Source organism: Elephas maximus, chromosome 7, assembly GCF_024166365.1.
Source record: "Elephas maximus indicus isolate mEleMax1 chromosome 7, mEleMax1 primary haplotype, whole genome shotgun sequence".
In the NCBI taxonomy this organism is placed as follows: Eukaryota; Metazoa; Chordata; class Mammalia; order Proboscidea; family Elephantidae; genus Elephas; species Elephas maximus.
The window spans coordinates 77,949,422-77,975,020 of NC_064825.1; the positions used below are offsets into that span (position 1 = coordinate 77,949,422).

The window sequence follows — 25,599 nt, forward strand, 5'->3', positions numbered from 1 at the left end:
AATGAAATGTATTTAATGGATGTCTCGCTGTGAGTGTTTTCTGTTCTATACTGTCTTAAAGGATTGTGTCTAAATGAGGTTGCAATGCCATGGCAATAAATATTGGTGTATTATTTAACACAATATTCAAAGAAGCTTGATGTTTTAATCTGTAGTCAGCTGGCTATAGGGGACATGATATCAGCTATATGTGTGGGTTAAAAAAATATCGTGTATAAAACAGTGGTCACAAGAGGGAGCGAATGATGTGCTGATGGAACTTACCTGAATCTTCAGGTCTTTTGAGCTTACCCTATAGATGGCACTTCTACTGGATGAGAGAATGCTGCTGGATATAACCAAAAATATAGCCAAGTGAATCATCTGACACTAAGTTCATGATAAACAGTACAAGTTTCCCGGTCATCTGGTATCCCATGATTCAGTGTCCATCAGACAACAATAGCAAACTAGGAACATTTGCATGCTGTCCTTTACTAAGAAGGAAGTGTTCCTACCTAGTCTCTAGTACTAGAACTAGAAATTTCCTTTAGTTGGCAGATCTCCCTCTTGGGTTTTCATGGGATTCATCTTCTTCCCTCTGGATTGCATGTATTTTATGAAGACATCTAGTTTGCATACTATTCTTGCTTCCAACATCAAATCAACAAAATATCAAAATGTAATAGGTGATGTTGATGTCCTATGTGATGTTGAAATGGCCATGGTTGCTGCAGGTTATGGAGCAGAGCTGGAGTTGATATGTAGGATAGTAAAAGCATTCTGTTGTTCCTGTCAAATGTACACAAATAGTTTCTGGAATTTTCCATCTATCAGAATTAAGTAAATCACATTTTCCAGATCAGTAGGTATATACCAGGTACTTACTTCAGCAAAAGACCACATTCAGGACAGCAACTCTGATCAAAGTTGTTACTTCATTACAATTTCCCCATTGCTAAGTCCCATTGACCTTTTATGTTGGCTTGAATTGAATGGAGATGTGGTAGAAATTACTTTCTATGCAATGTTCAGGTCATTGATAGCATCAATCTCTGATATTTTCCAGAGGTGTAATATTGTTCCAATTTTATGTAGTCCTTCTAGCCGTATAAGAACTTATTCCATGGGTCAGAGAGTAAGAATTCTGGGAGTTGCTGAGAAGATCCATGCCAATTATATATTCAGGAAAACATAAATAGCCTTTGCTGGTTTCAAGGTCCAATAGTTATAAGGTGAACTTGGGATAGAAATACATCTATCACCTGATCCCTATAAGGTGGGTCATAGCAATGCATAGTAAACAGTGCAGATCTCTTTGATGAGGCTTAGACAGATGCTTTATAGTAAAGACTTGAGGTCATTATTCACTTCATTTGATGAGTACAGGGTCTATAAATTGGTTCTAGTCTGGGAATTGGCTGATCAGATAGATTCTCTTTTTGTTGTTGCTGCTGTTGTTTTTGTTATATAAATCAAATAAGAACTTTGGGATTGTTTTGCAATTTATGCCTAAAGGCTCCATGGTTAATAAGCCACAGTCATATTTTTCTGTAGAACACGTCATTCTAAGAGACATGAGTAGCCTCTCTCTGTATTATAGCAACCATGTTTACCCTGCCTGTGGAAATGAAGTGCCACTGTGTATTTTTGCAACCCTGATAATCTCCACAGCACTAAAATGTGTGAGTTTATCTCAATAACAGCTCTTCTCATTAGCATTCCTATTCTTGAGAAAAAAGTCACATAAAAAATACTGGAACTTTTCTCACCAACGTGTTCTTTTTTAAAATAATATTTTATTGTGTTTTAGGTGAAAGTTTACACAGCAAATTAAGTTTCATTTAACAGTTTTTATACAAATTGTTCCATGACATTTTTCACAATATATCATCATTCTCATTATTTCCACTCTGTTTGTTCTGTTTCCATTAGTCTAGCTTCCCTGACCCTCCTTACCTTCTCATCTCTGCTTTAGGGTAAATATTGACAATTTGGTCTCGTATAGTTGATTATTTAAGGGAACACAGTACTCATGGGTGATGTTGTTTATCACTTCTCTGGGAGTGGCTTTAGTTCTAAGTTCAAAAGGTATCTCACAGCAGTATAGTCTTAGGGGTTCCTCTAGTCTTTATCTGTCCAATAAGTCTGGCTTTTTTTTTAGGAATTTGAATTTTGTTTTACATTTTTCTCTCATTCTATCTGGGATCTTCTATTGTGCCCCTGGTCAGACCGGTTGGTAGTGGTAGCCAGGCACCGTCTAGTTCTCTGGTCTCAGGCTAGATGAGGCTGTAGTTTGTGTGGACTATTAGTTCCAGTGGACTAGTTTCTTCATTGAGTCTTTGGTTTCCTTCATTCTCCTTTGTTCCAGACACATAGAGACCAATGGTATCTTTCTCACCAACCTGTTCTTCACATCTTAGTAAAAAATGATCTCTTCAGCCCCCTTGAGTGACATCATCAAAAGTGTGGTTAGATGAGGTGTTCATTATAGATTGTATGCAGCCATTTCTTTTTTCCCCATGTTTTGAGTTTCTTTCCCTATATTATACTGATTTCTGGCCTTTTAATATCATTTAGTGTGGCCTTTATAATAAGTAAGAGCTATGGCTGCTAACCAAAAGGTTGGCAGTTCAAATCTACAGTTGCTCCTTGGAAACCCTCTGGGGCAGTTTTACTCTGTCCTATACGGTCACTATGTGTCGGAATCGACTGGGCAGCAACTGTTTTTTTGGCGTGGAGGTGTGGCGGCAGTGGTTTAGTGTGGGCTAGCATTGCATTGGGGTTTGCATTAAAAAATCTAGCAAACTTTTATAGGATCATCCTGGCTGCCTATGCTAGCACATTGAATTCAGTATATCTTGTTAGTACAGAGTAAATTATGTCTACCTAATCTAAAGTTGGCACAGTGGTTAAGAGCTGGGCTGCTAACCAAAAAGTCGGCAGTTCAATCCACCAACTGCTCCTTGGAAATCCTATGGGGCAGTTCTACCCTGTCCTATAGGGTCCCAATTAGTTGGAATGAACTTGATGGCACACACCCACAACAATCTAAAGTTGCATCTTGTTCTTTCAGACTAACGCACTCAAAATCCATTATATAAAAAAAACTAGAAACTAGAAAACGGGGAAAAAACCTGCCACAATGTACGTAGTGGCACTCACAATTTTGAATGACTGTGTTGAGTCTGTGTAGCTAATTGGCCAGGAATTCCTTGTCTTACTGTGAGTTGGATCTATAATACATCTGAGGCAGGCTGCAGTATTTCCATACCTGGTGCAGTTTGTCAGCTCTAGCTTAAAATTTAAATTCTTTTTCCTGTAACTCACTGACATTTTAAGGACAGAGCAATGGGTTCAGGAACATCTAGGATAATTGATACACTTTGTTAGCCTGAACTGGGTACTGGGGTAGGTGAATACTAGATGTGGAGGAATGCACCTTACCTGCTAACCCAGAGATAGAGCGAGCTTGCTGTGTAACCTCCCAGTTTGCCTCTCCTCTTAGTATTTCTGCTCTGCCCTAAGCTTATTGCTTTTGAGGGCTGAGCAGGAGGCAGGAGCTAAGAAAAACACAGGAGCCAACGCTAAACACGAATCATATTATTATCTGAATTCCTTGTGTCACTGCTATTCTGTGGAAAATTCTTCCACATCCTACAGACCACATATGAAAGAAACCTGATAGATTTCTCCAAATATGACAACAGAACTTTCATAAATTTCAAAATTTATTGGTAATTATATTACCAAGAGCCCTGGTGGTACAGTGGTTAAGAGTTATAGCTGCTAACCGAAAGGTCAGCAGTTTGATTCCACCAGCAGCTCCTTGGAAGCCCTATGGGGCAGTTCCACTGTGTCCTCTAGGTTCGCTATGAGTCAGAATTAACTCAATGGCAACGGGTTTGGTTTTGGTTTATATCACCAATAAGTTGTAAAGCTGGAAGGAACATTTTTATACTATTTAAAAAATTTGATTAATCATGGTAGAAAAAAGACTGAATTATTTTTCTGTTCTCCCTATGGAAAATATTTTTTAAATTCTAAATATTTACAGCCAAAATCTCTAGGGAAAAATAAAGTAAGCCATGGCAGGCAGTTAATTAATTAAAATGTTATTTTTTTTCTGTACTTTGTGACATAGCATTTATCATCTTTTCAAAGTTATTACTTTTATGCTCTCATTATCCCTAAATAAAACAATAATTTCATTTCTAATTTTTTATTAATAATCCCGTATACTTTTTCTTAAAGAGGACCCAAAATAATATATGCTTATTTTTTTTATTTAAGACCCCACAAAAAAGTTTCTTTTTCAACCCCTGCATAATTCCCCTGTAAATTGCATAATGCTAGTTTTTCATCCAATAGTTTTGTTCCAGTATCAGCTGCAACACCAATTCCAAACTGCCTATGTTTATCTGAGCCCTATGGTATGAACTCTACTCTCTGGTACTAAACATAAGTGAAAAGAAATTTATTGGAAAGATACAGGGTACCTAATGGGATAGGAAAGTTGAGGAAAAGTGAACCTAGCCTTTGGAGGACCTAGGGATTCCACTGATTCCAAGGGTTTAGGTAGCATGGATACATGGACTTCAGAGTACCACTGTTGGAATTAATCAACTTTAATTATTATTATTATTATTTTTAGCAAGGGTGCCTGAACAAAATGATTAGTAGTGTGGAGTCAGCAGCCAGACTTCTTGGGTTTAAATCATGACTTCACATAAATTACTTCTCTGTGCCTCATCTCTAAAATGTAGGATATGTACTTTACATTACATATAATGTACTTACATTATAAAGTTGCTATGAGGACTAAAGAAGTTAATATGCATGAGCACTTGACAGTACTTGGTACATACGGGTGCTCAGTAAGGACTAGCTATTAAATGTATTATGTCATTCCATTCAAGATTCACATTTCTGTAAGAAGACAGAGTTTGATTAACCAGCCTGTATAATAACCAACACTCTGGCCAGGTCGTGACCTCATACTGTGATTGCCAGTTGCTCAAAGACTACATAACATGGAAGGCTTGTTTCCCAAAAGGAAATTAATGTTTTTCTACTAAACAAGGGAAAACAGATGCTGGAAGAGCAGAGATAGCTTTTATAATCTCTCCCCTTCCTAGGTAGAACTAGCCTCCATCTTTATGATTTCCCCATGTATCAGAGCACCTGTACCACTTTGTTACATTTAGTTGTTTCCACATGTTTTGCAGCTAGACTCTAAGATCCGTGATGACAAGGCCTAGGCTTTATTCATTTGTGGGTCTAAGAAAAATTCTGGTGCATAAGCATTCAGTAGGTATGTTTTTGGATGAATAAATAAATAAACGGATGGTCCAATATAGATATTTACTTATAGATCCAGAATGCTGTTATCAGTAGCTTTTAGAAATCTTTGATTTTTAATCTGGAAGATTTTTTTTTTTTTTTTCTTACCAAGTCTGAAATTTCTCTCTGTGGCTTTTCCTAGCTCAAAAATTTTTGATGTGCAGAGTCAAGAGAAATAAAACTGACTTTTTTAAGTAGTAGAGAAGACAATGGATTGAGAATTTTGCGGTGGTACAGGAGAAGAACAAGGGTTCGAGGACATTAAAAGTGCTAAGGAGTTGAGTGAAGTAATAGACCGTGGTGGTCTAGACTATTTAAAGAAGTCAGTGAATTCTGGAGGAAGTTGATCATTGAGTTCACTGTAGGTATTATTATGTAGAGTCAATGATGTGCTATTATTGAATTTAGAGCATTATTAAAGGGAGACTATAATGATTAAAAGGAACATATTAATATCCAAATGGTTCATTCAATTTGAAGATTTTTTTTTCTGAAGCCCTGTTTATAATGTTTCCCATGTTTGCAACAAAATTAGGACCAGACGAGTGAGTAGTGAATATGCTCACCATTGAGAATTAGGAAAAAGAATAATTGCAGTGTCTTTCATGTAATAGGTATTCAAGAGATGTTTTTAACCTGCAATGTGGCGGTATTTCAGTAATGAAGCATAGTGTCTTCCAGTTACTGAAGGAGCCATAAAGATAAAATTATTATTTTTTTTAATTTCTTTTGCATCCTTTTCCCAATAACTGCACCTTTTGTCCAGTAAAGTAGTTAGTGAGTGAAATGTGAGTGCAAGAATCTTTATTTCTTCCCAGAGTTCCTAATTAGCCACCTAACAAAACACTACTTAAAAACGAAGGTCAAAAATATAGTTTCTATAAAACCGTAGGATGAAATCGGAGAATTCCAGTCCTTAGGGATAATGAGCACTAAATAGTGTTGTTGGTTTTCTGAAACTGTGTTATTAATCAATGATAATTCAAAAAGGAAATAAAAATCATCATGGAGTGTAGCAACTTCATCATTTTATCAATGTTTAACAGTTTAGAATATTACCAACTACAAATATTTTATAATAATTGAGTCCTACTTAATATACATTATTTTAAACTTTGATAGATGTTTATAGGGTATATATTAGGATCCAGATACTATTTACTGTGTGTTTCTACACATGCATGTTTGTGGAGAGAAATATGTTATTTGAAAATAGACACGGTCATACTCTTGAAGAACTTACTGTCTGTGCGTAATGTGTGCAGTAATACAGTTTTTTAAAAAAAATTTATTGTTTTTTAGGTACAAGTTTACTAGTTTTTCATTCAAAAATATATACACAAATTGTTTTATGTCATTGCTTGCAATCCTTGAAATGTGCTAGAGCACTCCCCCTTTCCTTTTCTACTCTGGGCTCTTTGTGTCCGTTAGTCCAGTTTTCCTGTCCCTTTCTGCCTCCTCATCTTTGCTTTTGGCAGAGTGTTACCCATTTGGCCTGGTATACTTGACTGAACTAAGAATCATGTTCCTTATGTGTGTTATTGTTTATTTTTTAGACCTGTCTAATCTTTGGCTGAAAGGTGGACTTTGGGAGTGGCTTCAGTTCTGAGTTAGCAGGGTGTCTAGGGCCGTAACTGGGGGTTACTGTAGTCTCTGTAGGACCAGTAAGTTTGGTCTTTTTTTGTGAATTGGAATTTTGTTCTACATTTTTTTCCTGCTCTGTCCAGGACCCTGTACTGTGATCTCTGCCAGAGCAGTGGGTGATGGTAGACGGACACCGTCAAGTTCTTCTGACCTCAGGCTGGTGGAGACTGTGGTTCATGTGGTCCATTAGTCTTCTGGACTAATATTTTCCTTGTGTCTTTGGTTTCCTTCATTCTCCTTCACTTCAGATGGGATGGGACCAATGGATGTATCTTAGATGGTTGCTTGAAAGCTTTTAAGACTGCAGGCAGTACTCATCAAAGTAGGGTGTAGAACATATTCTTTATGAACTGTGTTATGCCAGTTGACCTAGATATACCCCAAGACCATGATTCCCAGCCCTCAGCCCTAGTAACTTGGTTCCTCAAGGTATTTGCATATGTCTGGGAAGCTTCTATGACTGTCTTGGTCAAGTTGTGCTGCCTTTGCCTACATTGTATGTTGTCTTTCCCTTCACCAGAGTTAATTTGTATACTATTTAGTTAGTGATTTCTCTTCCCTACCCCCCCTTTTTTTTTTTTAAACACCTACCCTCTCTTGTAACCATCAAAGATTGTGTTTTTTTTTTTTTCCTGTGTGTAAATCTTTTCTTGTGTTTTTATAATAGTGGTCTCATACAGTATTTGTCCTTTTGTGATTGACGGATTTCACTTGGCATAATACACTCCAAAATCATCCATGTTGTGAGATGTTTTGTGGATTCATCATTGTTCTTTATCACTCTGTAATATTCCATTGTGTTTATATGCCACAATTTGTTTATCCATTGCTGGGCACTTAGGTTGTTTCCATCTTTTTGCTATTATGAATAATGCTGCATTGAACATGGGTGTACATATGTCTATTCATGTGACAGCTCTTATTTCTCTAGGATATATTCCTAGGAGTGGAATTTCTAGGTCATATGGTATTTCCATTTCTAGTTTTTTTAAAGAAGAGCCATAACGTTTCCCATAGTGGCTGTATCATTTTACATTCCCCTAGCAGTGCATAAGAATTCCAATCTCCCTGTAACCTCTCCAACATTTGTTATTTTACTTTTTTTTCTAAGTTAGTACCAGTAATGTTGGAGTGTGATGGTATCGCATTGTAGTTTTGATTTGCCTTTCTTTAATGGCTAATAATTACAAGCATTTCTTCATGTGTCTGTTAGCTGCCTGAATGTCTTCTTTGGTGAAGTGTCCATTCATATCCTTTGCCCATTTTTTAACTGAATTATTTGTCTTTTTGCTGTTGAGGTGTTGAAGTATTCTATAGATTTTGGAGATTAGACCATTGTCGGATATGTTGTAGCCATTTTTTTTCACGATTCTTTAGGTTTTCTTTTTACTCTTTTGATGATATCTTTTGATGAGCATAGTGTTTTAATTTTTAGGAGCTCCCAGTTATCTAGTTTATCTTCTGGTGTTTGTGCATTGTTAGTTATGGTTTGTGTTGTGTTTATGCCATGTATTAGGGCCCCTACTATTGTCCCTATTTTTTATTCCATGATTTTTATCCTTTTAGGTTTTATATTTAGGTCTTTGATTCATTTTGAGTTAATTTTTGTGTATGATGTGAGGTACGAGTCCTGTTTCATTTTTCTATAGATGGACATCCAGTTTTGCTACCACATCTGGGTTCTTGATTCTGTTCCATTGGTCTACGTGTCTGTCATTGTACCAGTACCAGGTTGTTTGACTACCGTGACTATATAGTAGGGTCTGAGATGGCACTGGGGGTTTTGAGAGATCAGGTAGTGTGAGGCCTCCTACTTTGTTCTTTTTCTTCCGTAATGCTTGGTTATCCAGGACCTCTTTCCTTTCCATATAAAGTTGGTGAATATTTTTCCCATCTCATTAAAGAGTGCTGTTGGTATTTGGATCGGGATTCCATTACATCTGTAGATTGCTTTGGGAATACATACATTTGATATCAAGCTTACAAAATCATTTGAAAAAAATATGGTTATAAAGCAATCACAAGTATTATATAAAAGACAATATTGTACTATGTGGCTGAATTTAGAATAGAATTTAAAACATATAATAGCATTCAATAAAAAAAATTCACACATATAGGTTTTTTTTTTTTGGTGTCTCCTTTTTTTACCTTCTAAATCAAAAGGGATAAACTACCCTTGCTATTTAGTTGACTCCAACTCACAGAGATCCCATAGAACATAACAGAACTGTCCCATAGGTTTTCCAAGGCTGTAATCTTTACAGAAGCTGACTACCGTATCTTTCTCCCGCAGAGTGGCTGGTGGGTTCGAACTGCTGACCTTTTGGTTAACATCCAAGTACTTAACCACTGTGCCACCAGGGCTCCTTTTCAAAAGGGATACCAATTAAAAATAATAATTCATGCTTTATAATATATATAATAACTATAAACATCATAGTGCCCAAATTACTTATATGTAAGTCCGTTGTAATGGTTTTTAAGTGGATTTCAGTAAATTATTTTGACTATTCAGACTACCTATATGTTATTAAATTATTTACTCTTACTTTTTGTTATCATAGGCTCAAAGTCTAAAGTATTCTCATTTAGTATCCTTCAGCAACTGCTTTGTTATGGGGGCAGAGAAAGCCAATGTCTACTAAGAAGGTGGGCTTTATACACATAAAATTATTTGGACAAGTGTATAGATCCTTGGCAAATGGAAAATGACATGGGAAAAACAGGAACAAACACTCATGTCTGAGGTGGTTTATGTAGAAAGAAGCAAATGATAAGCATCAGCATTATTTCAGAATTCCCACTTGAATTACAAGAGGGTAGAAATACAATCCATTATCATGTTTGGCTTCTTTCCTATTTGTTGTAAACCAGTAGCTACAAAGCTTTTAAATGAGTAAGTGCAAGTTATAATTTTCCCCAAACCCTTATGTTCTCTTCATACTGGCACTTGCTTCTGAGGAGGTCTTTGAGTTGAGGATGTGAAAGAGGGTATTTCTAGACCTGTTCTGTACTATGCTGGGAATCTACTCAATCCAGAGCCAGTGAGAGAGAAAGACTAAACCCCCCAAAACAAAACAAAACAAAACCCATTGCCATCAAGTCAATTTTTACGCATAGTGACCCTATAGGACAGAGTAGAACTGCCACATAAGGTTTCCAAGAAGCACCTGGTGGATTTGACCATTTGGTTAGCAGCCCTAGCTCTTAACCACTATACTACCAGGATCTCCAGAGAAAAGACTGGGTGGCAGCATCTCACATGGAAATTTACCAAGATTTCAGAAGCTACAAAGATGCTAATCTGCTGATAAAGAACCCCACTTCCAAACTTCAGAAGTTTTTTTTTTTTCTTTTCACAAACTCAAACAGCAGATTATTGTTTTGCAGTGTAAGTAAAAGTTGCACTAAAGTCATAGGAAAGGTAAAACTAAAAATAAAACGTTAATTGAAACTCCAGAAGGCATGAAGAAACATTCCGACAAGTTGTGGATTGGAGAGGGAGGCTGACATATTTTTATTCATTTATAAGATTTTGCAGCACCAGCAGAACCTTGCCCCTTGAGCACAAAAGTAAACCTGACCGAATTTTTCCAGGATGACATCACTCTTTCACTCACACGCTCACATCCTGCTTTAACCTCAAGCAGGAACATTAGCAAGACAAAATTGTAAAGGGAGTGTAGCTGGGGAACTGTTTGCATGATATTTGATAGCACTAATTGTGGGCACTGCTGTTTCGAAGCACTGTGGACATTGTATGCTGTGTCAAGAAAAGTCACTCTCACCATATGGGGAATGGAAAATTAATGATTTTAAAATGAGCTGTTACTAAATGCTTTGGAGAAATTCAAGTCATTTGAATAAATCGATAATGAATGAATATACATGCCATTTTTTAAAGGAGAACATTTGCAGACCTTATAACCAGAGCCTTTTTTAAGAGACTGAAAATTAGGACAAAAGGGTGGCTTTTGCTTTTAAAAATGTCTGAGGATAGCTGGGAGATTTAAAATGTAGGTACTCACAACATTTAAATGTGTGTGTGGTCCAGGGTATGTGGTGCCGGTACGTTACAGAGTAATGGCGTAATGTGTTTGAGATGAGGTAATTGAGTTTGCAGTGTACAGAGCTCTTCAGCGGCATTTTAGGCTTTTAGGGACTGACTACATGAATACCTTATATTGTTTCATTTAGCAATTTAAAAATGCATTCCAGATCATGCATGAAGCTGTCTAGTATGTGTTTACATTGCTTCGCTAGTCATGTCTAATTTCACACCAACATAGGCTGCCTGTCTAACGGATGCTTTGCTAGCTAGCGTCACTGCTCCATGTAAAAAATAAGAAATGTTGCAATTCAAACAGCTTGAAGCCAAAAAAAAAAGCAAACACACACCAAAAAGCAAGAACAACAACAAGAAAAACCCTTAGCTCAATCAAAAAAAAAAAAAAAAAAAAAATCTTCTGGAGTGAAAGGGAAGAAAGGAACCCTAAACTAGGGGAACCATCTAAACTCCGAATAAATTCAGGGAAAATCTTGAGAGTCTGTTTTGTACCTGGTATTGTGAAGGATGTAGAGACTTATAAATCATAGACTTTTCCTGGTAGAACAGAGATTTTTAATTGGTTTTGTGCCATGGCCCCCTTTAGCAGCTGGGTAAAGCCTCTGGGTCACTTCTTAAAATGCTGTTTTTAAATACATAAAACATATAGGATGATAAAGAAGACCAGTTGTATCGAAATACAGTTACTATAATATTAACATAGACATTAAAACCATAGCTTAAAAATAAAGAAGCAATAGGTTTACTTTTTTTTAAAATCAATCTTGCGCTAGTTCTAATACTGTATTTTTATAGAAGTGATAGTAAACCCAATACTTCAGGTACCTGTAATATCTGTAATGTGAAATAAAAATATCTGCAGTTCTATTGGTGAGAAAGTCAGAGGTACTGTCAATACTATTGTGGCTTCTTGCCTACATTCATAATTAAGGTAAATACTTAAAGACTAGTGAAAATGAAGATAAATTTTCCTTATCTGAAGGTCATGGCTCTCCCAAAGCAAGAATGCTCTTCGTGATCACAACCTAGTAAGGAATACAATTATAAACATACAAAACTCAGAATAAGCAGATTTTGATAAAGATTCCCAAATGCAGTAGAATTAAGGCAGGAGAGATCCATCCTTACATTTTACATGGTTAACACACTGACTGTTAAACGAAAGGTTGACAATTTGAGGCCACCCAGAGGCACCTCAGAAGAGAGGCCTGGAGATGTGCTTCTGAAAAATCAGCTATTGAAACCCTATGCAACACTTTCCTACGCTGACACACATGGGTCGCTATGAGTTAGAATGGACTCAGTGGCAACTGGTTTTTGGTTTTCATCTGGCTCCAGAGTTTGTCCTCTTAACCACTCTACTCTGCTGCCTCTCACTGCAGGTAATAAGAAGAATATATGTCCTAGCTACCCTCAGATTTGTATTTATTCAATACATATTCCATAAGTGCTATTTTATAGGCATTATGCTAGGTGCTACAGATAAACCCAGTGTTCCATTCCTCGTGAAACATACAGCCTGGAGGGGAGATAGTTGCTAGTCAATCACATTCAGGTGCATGGCACCAAGAGCATTTGAACAATGTGGACTTGCCTCATTATAAGGAAGCAAGAGGTGGGTTTTTGAGTAAGTGATCCCTCACCTGGAATTTTAAGTTGATCAAGCAAAGAAGTATGGGAAGGGCAAAGAAAAGAGTTAGGTGCAAAGGCCATGTGGTAGGAGGCAGCATGGGGAATACGCAGGACCAGGCCAAAAGCTAGGATGGCTGTAGGAGGGAGTACTGGGGTGTGGTGCTATGTAAGACCTGAGACAGGTAGGAGCCAGGTTTAATACAAGCCTTGGAGGCCATATTATGGGCAGCTTTGTTTTTTTTTTTTGTTTTTATTCTAAAAGTACTAGGAATCACTGACAGTTTTTAAGCAGGTGAAAAACAATCAAATTTGCCTAGTGAAAAACCCACTTGGTTAAAGTGTGGAAATCAGAGACAAATGCATGGTGTGGTAAAGTAAAAAAAAAAAAAAGGAAAGAGAAGATGCATAAAAACGAATTGTAATTAAAGCACTACACAAATATAAGGCATTTTAATTTTTTTATTTTCTTCTACAGTTGTTCTGGAAGAGGGTTATACCATAGAGGTCCCCCCTCCCTTTTTAATTTCTGTAATTTTACTGTTACTGAATAGATTTTTATATTTTCTAAAGCTCCTCGGTAATTGTATCTAGCTACTTTGAAACTGTGAATGTTCAGTGAAATAATTTTACTGAGAGATTTTTTTTCAATAAAACGTATAGTGAAACTAAAAGCAGTAAGGCGATAGAAGTGGAAACATTAATTCCACCATGGAAAGAATGACTTTATTGCCTGCATATTTGAATAGTGCTTTCTATATGCCCTTTGGAAAAGGAAAGATATTAGTTCTTGGCAATTGTTTCTTTTATATACCTTTTGTACTTTATATCTGAAATGTCTACTTGATGTAATCAAGGGTATTTGTTGTTGTTGTTAGGTGCCATCGAGTTGGTTCCGACTCATAGCGACTCTATGCACAACAGAACGAAACACTGCCCAGTCTTGCGCCATCCTTACAATCGTTGTTATGCTTGAGCTCATTAATCAAGGGTAGTAGTTTGTCTCAAACTTTTATGAAGAATGAATTATTTAAACTGCTAGTATTAAATTTTCAGTTCATAGCATGTAGAGAACTAAAGATGCCACTCAGTTGTTGATTTTTTTCTCTTCCTGATTTGAATGGGTGAAAGAGAATTCATCATTCTTTTATTTTAATGCTACCTGTTTGAACATTTTAGAATCAAATCAAGTGCTAAAATAAATTCAAGGCATTGGCGAGATATCACGAAACAAGTAAAACTATATGGGTATTATAGGTCAAATGATTTGGTTGAAATTTTATAGGAGCTCAGTATCTTAATCTGGAAAATGGAGCTACTATTATCTACTTAATTCATCCACCACTCATCTGTCATTTTTTTGTATTGTGGTGGCTTGTGGGTTGCTGTGATGCTGGAAGTTATGCCACTGGTATTTCAAATACCAGTAGGGTCACCCATGGTAGGCAAGTTTCATCAGAACTTTCAGACCAAAACAGACTTGGAAGAAAGGTTTGATGATCTACTTTTGAAAATTAGCCAGTAAAAACTCTATGGATCACAATAGGGTATTTTCTGATACAGTGTTGGAAGATGAGCTCCCTATGTTGAAAGGCACTCAAAGTACATGGTAGCTACAACAATGGACACAAGCATACCAATGATCATGCAGAGGGTATAGAATGACAATATTTTGTTCTGTTGTAGGTGGGGCTGCCATGAGCCAGAACCAACTCAACAGCTGCTAACAACAATAATTTACAGTGTTGTTTTTTTGAATATTAAATAGGATAATCTATATAAGAGTAGATCCTGTGTGCCTGGATCATTGTAGGCACACACAATGTCAGTTGCCTCCTTCCCTACCTCACCATATAATTCGGTAAACAGTAAGTCAGTATCTCCTATGTGCAAGGCACTATGGCAGTATAGTGATAAATAAGACTCTAGTACTCCAGCTCTGTCTATCAGAGAAGTCCAGGTGTAGGGATTATTATAAACAGAATTAGTCATTACTGCCCTTTTGAAGGTTTAACATCTATGACATAATAATTAACAATGCAACATATAATCTTTGTAAATGACCACACAGTGAGTTGTGTATCTCAGTGACACCTAGGGAAGCCACTGAATCTGAGAGGGGTGAAGAGACATGGGATGCCGTTAGTGGTTGAGAGGAAAACTAGCCAAGTTGTCAAATGTTGAACTCTATATAACCCCAAATAACGACTTTACTTTCCCATTCCAACATGCTGTCTAATATGATATGGGGCTATTAAAATTTAAATTTATTAAAATGAAATAAAATAAAAAAATTAGTTCCTCAGTCACACTCACCGCATTGCACGTGCTCAGTATGTGTCACATGTGACACAGGTATAGAATATTTCTATCATTGCAGAAAGTTCTTTTGGAAAACTATTCAAGAAGCTGAGGTTGAGTTTTGAGGTAAAGGGTAAGAAGATAAAAATTGTGAGTCTTTTTCCTAATTCCTCACTTCCTGATTCATACCTACGAGGGAAAGAATGAAATGTTTACAAGAAAATATAGCAGAAGGAAGCCATAGGTGATTCAATATGTTTTTTATTTTTTGGCGCTGAAGCAATAATAAGAAATAACTTTTACTGAACAGATCATTCACTTGGATTATATGATTTAATTCACACTCACAAACATAGTGCATTGTACAGAAGAAAAGACTGAGGTGTGGAGATGTTAAATAACTTGCTCAAGGTATCATAGCTAATAGGTTATGTAGCTGAGTTTGAACACAGGAAATTAGACTCCAAAGCATTAGCATGGACTTAACCTGAAAGGCAGTGGAGTAAATTAAATCATTTACAAGAGGATTTAAATCCTTCCTTTTCATTGCAACCTACCCTTGTTGTTACCTGAAAGGAATGAGGAGGACACTTGTATCATTCATACCCTTCTATTGTATGTTAATCAACCAATCTACAAGTATTTTGGGGGACATAAATACATATCTTGGGCTACTTCCATTCAGAGATGCAAAGAAATACTGTAGACCAGTAGACTCGTATTTTTGGTGGTTATATATATATATATTTTTAAATAATATTTTATTGTGTCTTCAGTGAAAGTTTACATGGCAAATTATGTTCTCATTTAACAATTTCTACATAATTTTTTCAGTGATATTAGTTACATTTTACTCAGTATGTCAACTTTCTCGTTATTTCCATTCTGATTATCCCATTTCCAGTAATCTAGTTTTCCTCACCCTTTGTCTTCTCATCTTTGCTTTAGAGTAAATGTTGACCATTTGGTCTCATACAGATGATATTTTAAAGAAGCATAGTACTCACAGTTGATATTTTTAATTTTATAAGCCAATCTATTATTTAGCTAAAAGATGACCTCATGGAATCGTTTTGGTTCAAGGTTTAAAGAGTATCTCAGGGTGACAGTCTCAAAAAGTCCTCTACTCTCAGCTGGTCCAATAAGTATGGACTTTTAAGAATTTGAGTTCTGTTCCACATTTTGCTCCCATTCTATCAGGATCCATCTATTGTGTTCCTGATCAGAACGGTTGGTAGTGGGAGCCAGGCACCATCTACTTTTTCTGGTTTCAGGGTAGATACAGGCTTGGTTCATGTAGACTGTTAGTCCTGTGAACTAGTTTCTTCTCTGAGTCTTTGGTTTCCTTCAGACTCTTTTACTCCGGGTGCATAGAGACCAGTTGTTGTATCTTAGATGGTATCTCATAAGTTTTTAAGACCCCAGATGCTGCTCATCAAACTAGATGTAGAACATATATTTTCCATACTGTATTATGCCAGTTGACTAAGTTCTCCCTCAAGACTATGGTCCAAAGCCTCCAGACCCTGTAAACCAATCCTGTGAGGTGTTTGGTAAATATTCGTGTTTGTGCCCCCTATATGCTTTATTGTATATATGAATATATATGGATGCATACATTTATATATATATACACCTGTATATAGATATATCTATGTATGCCCACCTATATACACACATATATATCTATACACTTGTATGCATACGTACATATACACATGTCCACACTCCTATTATTAAGTTGTTGTTATATGGTTATATATGTCTTAGCATTTACCAAAACGTCCTTGTATCTTGTGTACTTCTTAGTGACATTATAGCAGACTCTTGATACTAGAAATTTTAATATGCATTCTATTGATGACTTGTACATCATTCTAGTGGTTTATTGGTAATAATTTCTTATTTTGCCAACACGAAATATTGAATACCATGCCTTGGAAGCTGGTGCACAATAACAAGACTCTTATCTGGAAAGTAAGCCCAAATATCTACCCAATCTCAGTTCACCTTGGCTCTTCTCTACATTACATATCCAGTAACTTTCAAAAAAGGTTCTGAAGGCATCACTTAAATTTTTGAGTTATGCTCTTCTGCATTTTGGGGAAGCATTTTATGCATAGTGATGTTATGAATTTAGTGAATTTTGAAGGTCCTGGAAATGTTTTCCTTGAGAATGTCACAACTCTAATACAGTGTATTTGGGTCTGCCCTCAGATTGATTATAATCTAGTCTGAGGAGTCAAGTGTAACCATTCATTCATTCATTTATTAATCATTTTTTGCAGACATATATACTGGCACTATGTCAGAGTCTGGAAAAACTTATGTGAGTAAAGAGTTAAAGACTGTATATAATTACTGAAGGAGTTTCTTGAAGAGGTGGACATAAAGGTAAAACTAGTGTGAAGGACAAATCACAAGAGCTATGTGTGGAGGTTCTCATTTGAACCCTCAGTTTTTTAGATCTAAGGTATTCTCCTCCATATCTGTGGTCAGCTTTTCAGTATTCAAGCGCATACATCCATAATTACTCAAGGCAATTATTGCATGCTAAACATCTTTTCCAAGATTTCCTCAGTAAAGTGAAGGTTGACTTTACTCAACATACCAATTTGTTTTTACTTTACTTATTTCTATTATTATTAGAGAGGATTAAAGGGCTGGCTGTACTTTCAACAGAATTGAGAAAAAAAATTACAAATTAAAAAACCACAGAACTAGAAGAGATCTAATTGCTAGGGTTTTCAGAACTTAATATTTTATGTAACATTTCAAAAACATTTTTTTAGGTTCCATAGTTCTGAAAGTATTCAGTGCTGGTATTATTGAATCCTTTGACCTTTAATTCAGGTAAAATGTAGGATTTGGTTTTAAGAGCCTTATTTATAAATAACACAGCAATTCTGGTAGACACTTAACCCTCTGATTTCTAGTTTGTGGGCAATAAGGAAGAATGGATCCTACAAGCTATGCTCTACTACCTCCAGCCAGCTGAGCAGCATCCCTACCCCTAGTTTTTTTTGCTGGACTTTATAGGTGCTGTGTGTGAAGGTCCACCAATAGTTCGGGCTGATGAGGGTGGCACTTTTTAAACTGTACCAAATAAGATGTTTTATCTGGATGAAGATTAGAAGTTTCCATTCACACTGCTTACAGTTTCCCAGTCTTTAAATGCCGAATCTAACAGCTTTTGAACAGAAGAAAATGCTTCATAAATCACCTTCAGTGCCAAGTTATTAGGCAGACTAGGTTTTCTGCTGAATTCCTATGCACTGGAAATTCTCAAGTTAAGGAGTATTTTAATAGCTAATCCTTGTTCTATTTGTCCTAAAATAGCCTTCATGCTTTCAATACCATTGCAATGATTCTTTTTTCTTTCGTGGTGAAAATATATACAATGAACATACAGCAATTTAACAATTTCTACATGTGTAATTAAGTGACATCGATTGCATTCTTCAAATTGTGCAACCATTCTCAATATCTTTTCCTAAATTATCCCACCACTAGGAGATACATTCAACGTACCCTAAGTAAAATCTTCCTTTTTCCACTTCCCTCCCACCTCTGTTAATCACTCATAATTTTTGGTATATATATATATATATATATATATATATATATATATATAATACTCTAGTATTTGATATATAGATGACTTGTAAAAACTGTTAAGGTTCTAAGCAAAAAAATACTATTTTCATTTATATGATCAATGCTTGTCCTTGTAAATTCTTAAAGAGTAAGCTGAATGATTTTTGAGGGCTTGTAGTTTATGGGCATTCTTTTCCTATTTGCCACTTGGTGGATTTAGTGTCAAATCAATCAGTTGTGTGCCATATGGTTATTGTCTTTCTTTTTGCCACACAGATAGTGCACTTCATTCATGTCCTTTATCATGCCCTTAGCTATGTCAAATATTTTGTAGTGTGTGGATGATAGTTCCTGCAAGCAAACTCGTTCACTGGTTTAAAATGATTTTGCAAGTTGTTCTCCCCGCTTCCTAACCCAGGGATATAGGTGGTAGATCTTAAAATGGTTCAGTGTTTGAATCTACTATTTATGTTCTTTCTTTTAAAGATAATTTTGTCTTATTAACATCATAAAAAGAAAAAACTTTACAGTCACCTCTTGGAGATTATTTTGAGCAAATCCTTTTTTAATGTTTTGGGCTAACATAATTTTCCTATTTTATTTAAATTTAAAACATTGAAAAATGTAAAAGTCACTCAAAATTTTACCAGTTTTTTTGAATTACGTAAAATAAGAAGTAAATTATCCTTTATGCAGCCATTAACCCCTTTCCTTAAAAGTAATCACTGCTACCAATTTGATGCATGTCTTTCTTGAATTTTTCCTAAATTTACTTTATATAAATATATAAATTTAAAATATACAGCACAACATATTATATAATATTTATATGCAAGTTAAATCAATAGACATTGATATTGTGTGTGTGTGTGACATGAACATCATAAAATGGAATTATGGTGTATATATCTGTTCTCAACACATTTGTTTCTGCTTAACAGAATATAATGAACACCTTTCTGGTTAACACATGTACATTTATCATATTTCTTTTGAATGATTGCATAGAGTTCCATTGCATTTAAATACTATATATTATTCCACAACTCTTCTTCATATATTCTTATTTCTATTTTTTTCATATTCAGTCAGTGTTGCAACAAATATAGTTGTACATATATCTTTAAGCACTAACGTTATTACTCCTGTAGGATATATTCTTAGAACTACAAGTGCTAGATTTAAGCATATATATTTTTTAATTTTCCTAAATACTGACTGCTTCATTTTCATGAATATTTTATAAAGGTGACTTACTGTACTAGGCTACTTCTGGTCATTTTTTACAACTCACATAGGGAGGCATTGCTTTGAAAACCATTGCTGATATCTGGACCAAATCAGTTAAAGTGGTATTACTATAGTAGTAACTCTAGACTCGGGTTTGGTTTGGGAACCCTGGTGGAGTAGTGGTTAAGTGCTGTGGCTGCTAACCAAGAGGTTGGCAGTTTGAATCCGCCAGGTGTTCCTTGGAAACTGTATGGGGCAGTGCTACCCTGTCCTATAGGGTCGCTCTGAGTCGGAATCAACTCAACGGCAGTGTGTTTGGAACCCCATATATGATATTTATGTCTGTAGGGCATCAAGTATATTTCTGTATAAATATTTGTACATACATGCGAAGACTTTCATTATGTCTACCCTAAGCCAAATTCAGTCAGCAGCAAAAAGATGGATTTTTGAAACTAGGTAGACAGAACCCATAAGTTATATAGTAACTGAATGTTTTATTTATGTAGACACAGCCATAAAACCCTGGATAAGAAGAACTCTAGTAATAGTTTGCTGTTAGTAGGACTCCATCAATCCATTTGGGCCACTGCTTCATTTTGTATAACCATCTATCTTAGGCATCTAGTGCTGCCATAACAGAAATACCACAAGTGGATGGCTTTAACAAAGAGAAATTTATTCTCTCACAGTCTAATAGGTTACAGGTTCAAATTCAGGGCGTCACCTCCAGGGGAAGTCTTTCTCTCTCTGTCGGCTCTGGAGGAAGGTCCTTGTCCTCAATCTTCCCATAGTCTAGGAACTTCTCAGGTGCAGGGATCCCAGGTCAAAGGACGTGGTCTGCTCCCAGTGATTCTTTCTTGGTGGCATGAGGTCCGCAACTCTCTGCTTGCTTCCCTTTCCTTTTATCTCTTGAGAGATAAAAGGTGGTGCAGGCCACACCCCAGAGAAACTCCCTTTACCTTGGATCAGGGAGGTGATTTGAGTAAGGGTGCTGTTACAATCCCACCGTAATCCTCTTTAACATAAAGTTACAATCACAGAATGGAAGACTATCACAGAATACTTGGAATCATGGCCTAACCAAGTTAATACACACATTTTTGGGGGGACATAATTCAATCCATGGCACCATCCTTGTTAAGGGGTTCCACAATAGATAGTATTTTAGTTATATCTGTTGGTACACAATGAAGAGTGGAAACACTCTATGAATTTAAATAACAAAGTACTTCTCTGATCCTTACTCTTGGAAGCAAAGGTAATTCTATGTAGGCTGCTCAGTTCCAATTCATACCCGTTGCCATAGAGTCAATTCCAACTCATAGCGACTAGAACTGCCCTATAGGGTTTCCAAGGAGCAGCTTGTGGATTCGAACTGCTAACCTTTGGGTTATTAGCCAAATGTTTAACCACTGGGCTACCAGGGTTCCTTCAACTCATAGGGACCTGATATATAGAAGTGATTCTCTGACTTTGTGGAAAGCCATGTGTACTAGTTTCCTAGGGCTGTCGTAAAAAATTACCACAAACTGGTGGGTGGCTTAAAACAACAGAAATGTGTTTTCTCACAGTTCTGGAAAGTGAAAGTCCAAATTCAGGATGTTAGCAAGCTCATGCTCTTTCTGAAGGGTCTAGGGAAAGATTCTTCCTTTGTTTCTTCTAGCTTTTGATAGCCCCAGATGTTCCTTGGCCTGTGACCAATCTCTGCCTCCGTCCTCACGTGGGTTTCTTCCCTGTGTGTCTCTCTTTGTCTCCTCTCCTCATAAGGACACCAGTCACAAAGAGATTAGTGCCCACCCTAATGACTTCATAATAAGTAATTACCTCTGCAATGACCATATTTCCAAATGAAGTAACATTCACAGGTACCAGGGGTTAGCACTAGAACATATATCTTTTAGGGGGGACATAATTCAACTCCTAACATCATAGAAACTGGTATATTCTATTAAAACAACAACAACAAAAACTGTCTATAATACCTGCCAAGGAAGATTTCCTGACCCGAATTTTATGAGAGACTAATAATAGGAAAGTCTGTCCCGGTTTATACCCTTCCTTATCTTAACCATTTTTTAGTCCCCAGGATGAAATGGTAGAGAATAGAAATAGAAATATATTTCAAAGGCAAATAGCAGAGTTCAAACCAGAATCATTTTTATAGTATTGCCATACCTCGGGGTTTAAAAGAAAATAGTCTGTAAGAAAGACTGTAGAATGTTATCGTTAAAATATCTTTAATCTCTCCCTTTCTTGCTATTGGTAATGGAAACTTGTGTTAGCTAAACCTGCTGCTCTCTTTTGACCTTCTAATGCTTTTGTAATTTTTATGGTATGTATGTATGTATACACATAAGAATTCAGGTGTGTGTTTATATGTTCATGCATGATATTCACATTTTCTATATCCCCCTTTCACAAATGAGAAATCCATTCATAAATGCTTTGTGGAAATACTGATAGAAAGTTTAGATGAAAGGGAAGGCCAACAAATAAATAAACAAATAAGAGAAAGAGAAACAGAGGCAATCTGAGGCAGAAAAGGGACTTGTAGACATTCACTACTAGATGCTCAAAATCCAAGGCTATTTGCATGCACAGATTTTCAAAGTCTGTTCATTCCAGGTAAGTTTCGTTAGCATTTCATTTCCTTTTTTTGTGAGTCTTCAAAAACCTATTTATTGACATGAGGTCATTCTGAAGTACTGAGTTGAGAAAATAAATGTAGATTTAATACGGGATGCTGTGATGACTATGCCAGATATTCCAGCGCTGTGCGATTTCTTTGTTTTTCAGAGTCTGCTCTTGAAAAAGATTCCATGCAAAGCCAGCGCACCCTCGGGCTCTTTTTTTGCCCGAGACAATACAGCAAATTTCTTATCCTGGTGCCGAGATTTAGGTGTGGATGAAACATGTCTATTTGAATCGGAAGGTTTGGGTATGTATTTCCTTCATCATTTTAGCTGATAAAGCATTAGATTTATTATTTGTTTTCATCAGTATAACTATCGAAACTAACTTTTTTTTTTTTTGCATGATGCTGTTTTACTAATTGTTAGCTTAACAAAAAATGTGAATTTGTCGTCAACTTGCAGGCTTGTAAAGTTGACCCTTTGAAAGTGTAAAACTGTTTATGCTCTTACTACTGGTCATATTGTGGATAAAAGAATAGGACCAGGAGTAGGACAAGTTATTCCAAGCTAAAAATGAAGGCCATTAATGCAAGATGGAGGGATATTTGGAAAACCTTTGGTTACATGGTACACCAGGCTCTGACCTGGATTAAAAGGGTAGCAAGATATGCTCCGACCATAGAGAGCACAACTGTGTCTTCATCTCTGCAAAAATATGGAAACACCATCTAGTGTAAGGTCTGTCTTGTTGAAACTGCAGTTTTATTTATTTGTCTATTTATTTAGTTACTTTTTAGTATGTTTAAAAATCAGTCAATCATGAGGTTGAGATAACTGAAGATGATGAAAAAAAAGATACCTAAGGCCTAGACCTACACAGAAAATTGTGTTTTTTTCCTGAATGAATTTTTGCAAGCCTACTTTTAGACTGTAGAGTGAGGAAACATACATTGGGTTGTTCAGCTTTGAGATGACTTGATATCCTAGGATTGAATGTTCAAACCTCCTATGTAGGCTCCATTCCCCCACCCTCCCACCCATCACCCTTTGCCCACCCACCCCCTACAACTCTAATATGAACAATATTTGAATTAAAGTCCCATTTTAGTGAAATGGAACCCAGTGAAGAAAGGGGGAAGTCTAGGGAAAAGAAAGCTTTTGTTCTTTAACAAATCAGTTTACAAATCACATAATATGAGATATTAATATCAAAGTAAGCTGATCATCCTTCAAGGAGAGTAAGTATACAAATTATCTTCCAGACATTCAGAATACAGTTTGCCCCTAAGCTCCAGAAAACAATATTCTCTTGCTGAAACTAGGAAATTGATGGTAACAACTGAAATCTTACTCATTTTAGAAGCTGAAGGAAATTTGTATTTGTTGCAAGAGCAATTGACATGGTATGGAAAAGACTGCCATCAAATTTCTGAGAATTCTCTCAGCAGAGAAGCAAATAATGTAAATTTAGACTGGGAGACCATTTTACCTGAATGAAAAAATAAACCAGATTAATCATATAGTAGCAAACTGTATATATACAATAGTGTGTTTCTTAAACTCTCACTGTATAATTGGGCTTTGATTGTTCTTACCATTTCTTCAAATAAAAGTAAAACAAATTTGATATAAGATAGATAACACATGTCTGTAATGCCTTTCCTTTGTTTTTTTTGTCCAATGGTAGTTTTACTACAAGGTTTTAACTTTGACTTTTGTAGGAAACTATGTGAGTGGGGGACTATAGGAAGAGAATGTAGAGAAATTATTGAAGGTAAAAACATGAGAGATTTAGTAAATGTCCATTGGTATATATAGCAACGTAATAAAATCTTAATCATAGGAATTACACTCAGCACATGTGGACAGTTAACATCATGATTTTGAATTCTGGAGCGTCACTGCATTTGCCAGAGAACTGCCATGCGAGCAATCTGCTTTATCGTTAGTTTGTCCATTCTACAGGTACTCATTACAAAGCATTTTTGCTTTTTTTTTCAGTGGGCACTCCAGGCCAAGTTCATTACTAGGAGCTATGAATATAAATATGATCTTGTTCTCCATTTGCTCACTGTCCATGAGTTCTTTTGTTACTTGAACTAATAATAAAACTTTCAAGTGGACTCCAAGAAGAATCAATCTAATGCCAACATTTCTCTGGAGTAAATATCATTATATCTCAAGGCTTTAGTGTTATTGAATGTGCAAATTATTTACCTTCATGGCTTTTGAAAACCACATTCAGCTAGTAAATAATACTTCTTACCCTGAAACAATAAAGCCTAAAACTAACTATGTAATAATGCCCTTTATATGTAAATACCTACTCCATAGCATATAAAATTATGCCAAGATTTTTGAGATGGCCTAGTTCTTCACCCCTTTTTGGAAAACAAAACAAAAAAAACCCAGCATTATGAAAAGAAAGTCTGTTATATTTATACATAGTAACTGGATTATTTTATAAAAAAATTTGATTATGATCACTCTTTAAATTATAATTCAGTTTATAACTTGCAATTAAAATGTACTTTTATGTTCAAGAAGGCTGATAAGAAAGAGTTTCCAAGGTTATACAAATTTCAAAAACAAGTTAGTCCTCTGGGTATCAAACTAATTCAAACAGGTTTTCTGTTTTGCCACTTAATGAAAAAATAAATTTGAAATATCTGCTGCTTAGAATAGGACATAATAAGTCCTGAGGAGACAGACGAAGTGGGCTAATATTATAACACTGACTTTAGGATTATTCAGAGAAAGGAAACATCTGTGCCCGTAGGTGTTAATGATAATCAAGAGGAAGGACAATGAGAAATTCCATTTCCCCAAGTGGAACGCTTTCTCCTTGGATTTTTTTTTTTTTTTTTTAATTCACTGTGGGTGAGGAAGCAACTGAGCCCCTGCCGATGGCCTTGGACTCTGTACTTGCAGAAATGACTTTCTTGCAACAATAACACTGTGTACTCTGCTTGAAGTCTTTTCACGCTTCACTTTTGAAAGGGAATTTAGGGCAAGGGTTTTTTTTTTTTTTTCTTTTTTTTCCTACCTCAAGATTTCATTTCAGTAGCACACGAGATGAAGAGCGTCCTTTGTGTCCTAGGGTTTTGAACAGCAAATAAAATGAAAAGATGCCCCTGATGAAGGGGAAAAATCTGTTTGAATGAATGATAA

The 25,599-nt window shown here is 36.0% G+C and overlaps 1 protein-coding gene across 3 annotated transcripts in view; it reads left to right on the forward strand.

The window, feature by feature from the left end:
• GAS2 (growth arrest specific 2) overlaps nt 1-25,599 on the forward strand; it is a 128,827-nt gene that overhangs the window by 24,785 nt on the left and 78,443 nt on the right. For all 3 annotated transcript variants that reach the window (XM_049890725.1, XM_049890724.1, XM_049890726.1), the window contains exon 4: nt 22,592-22,733. In XM_049890725.1, the coding sequence (XP_049746682.1) occupies nt 22,592-22,733 (142 nt within the window). The remainder of the gene's footprint in view (nt 1-22,591; nt 22,734-25,599) is intronic.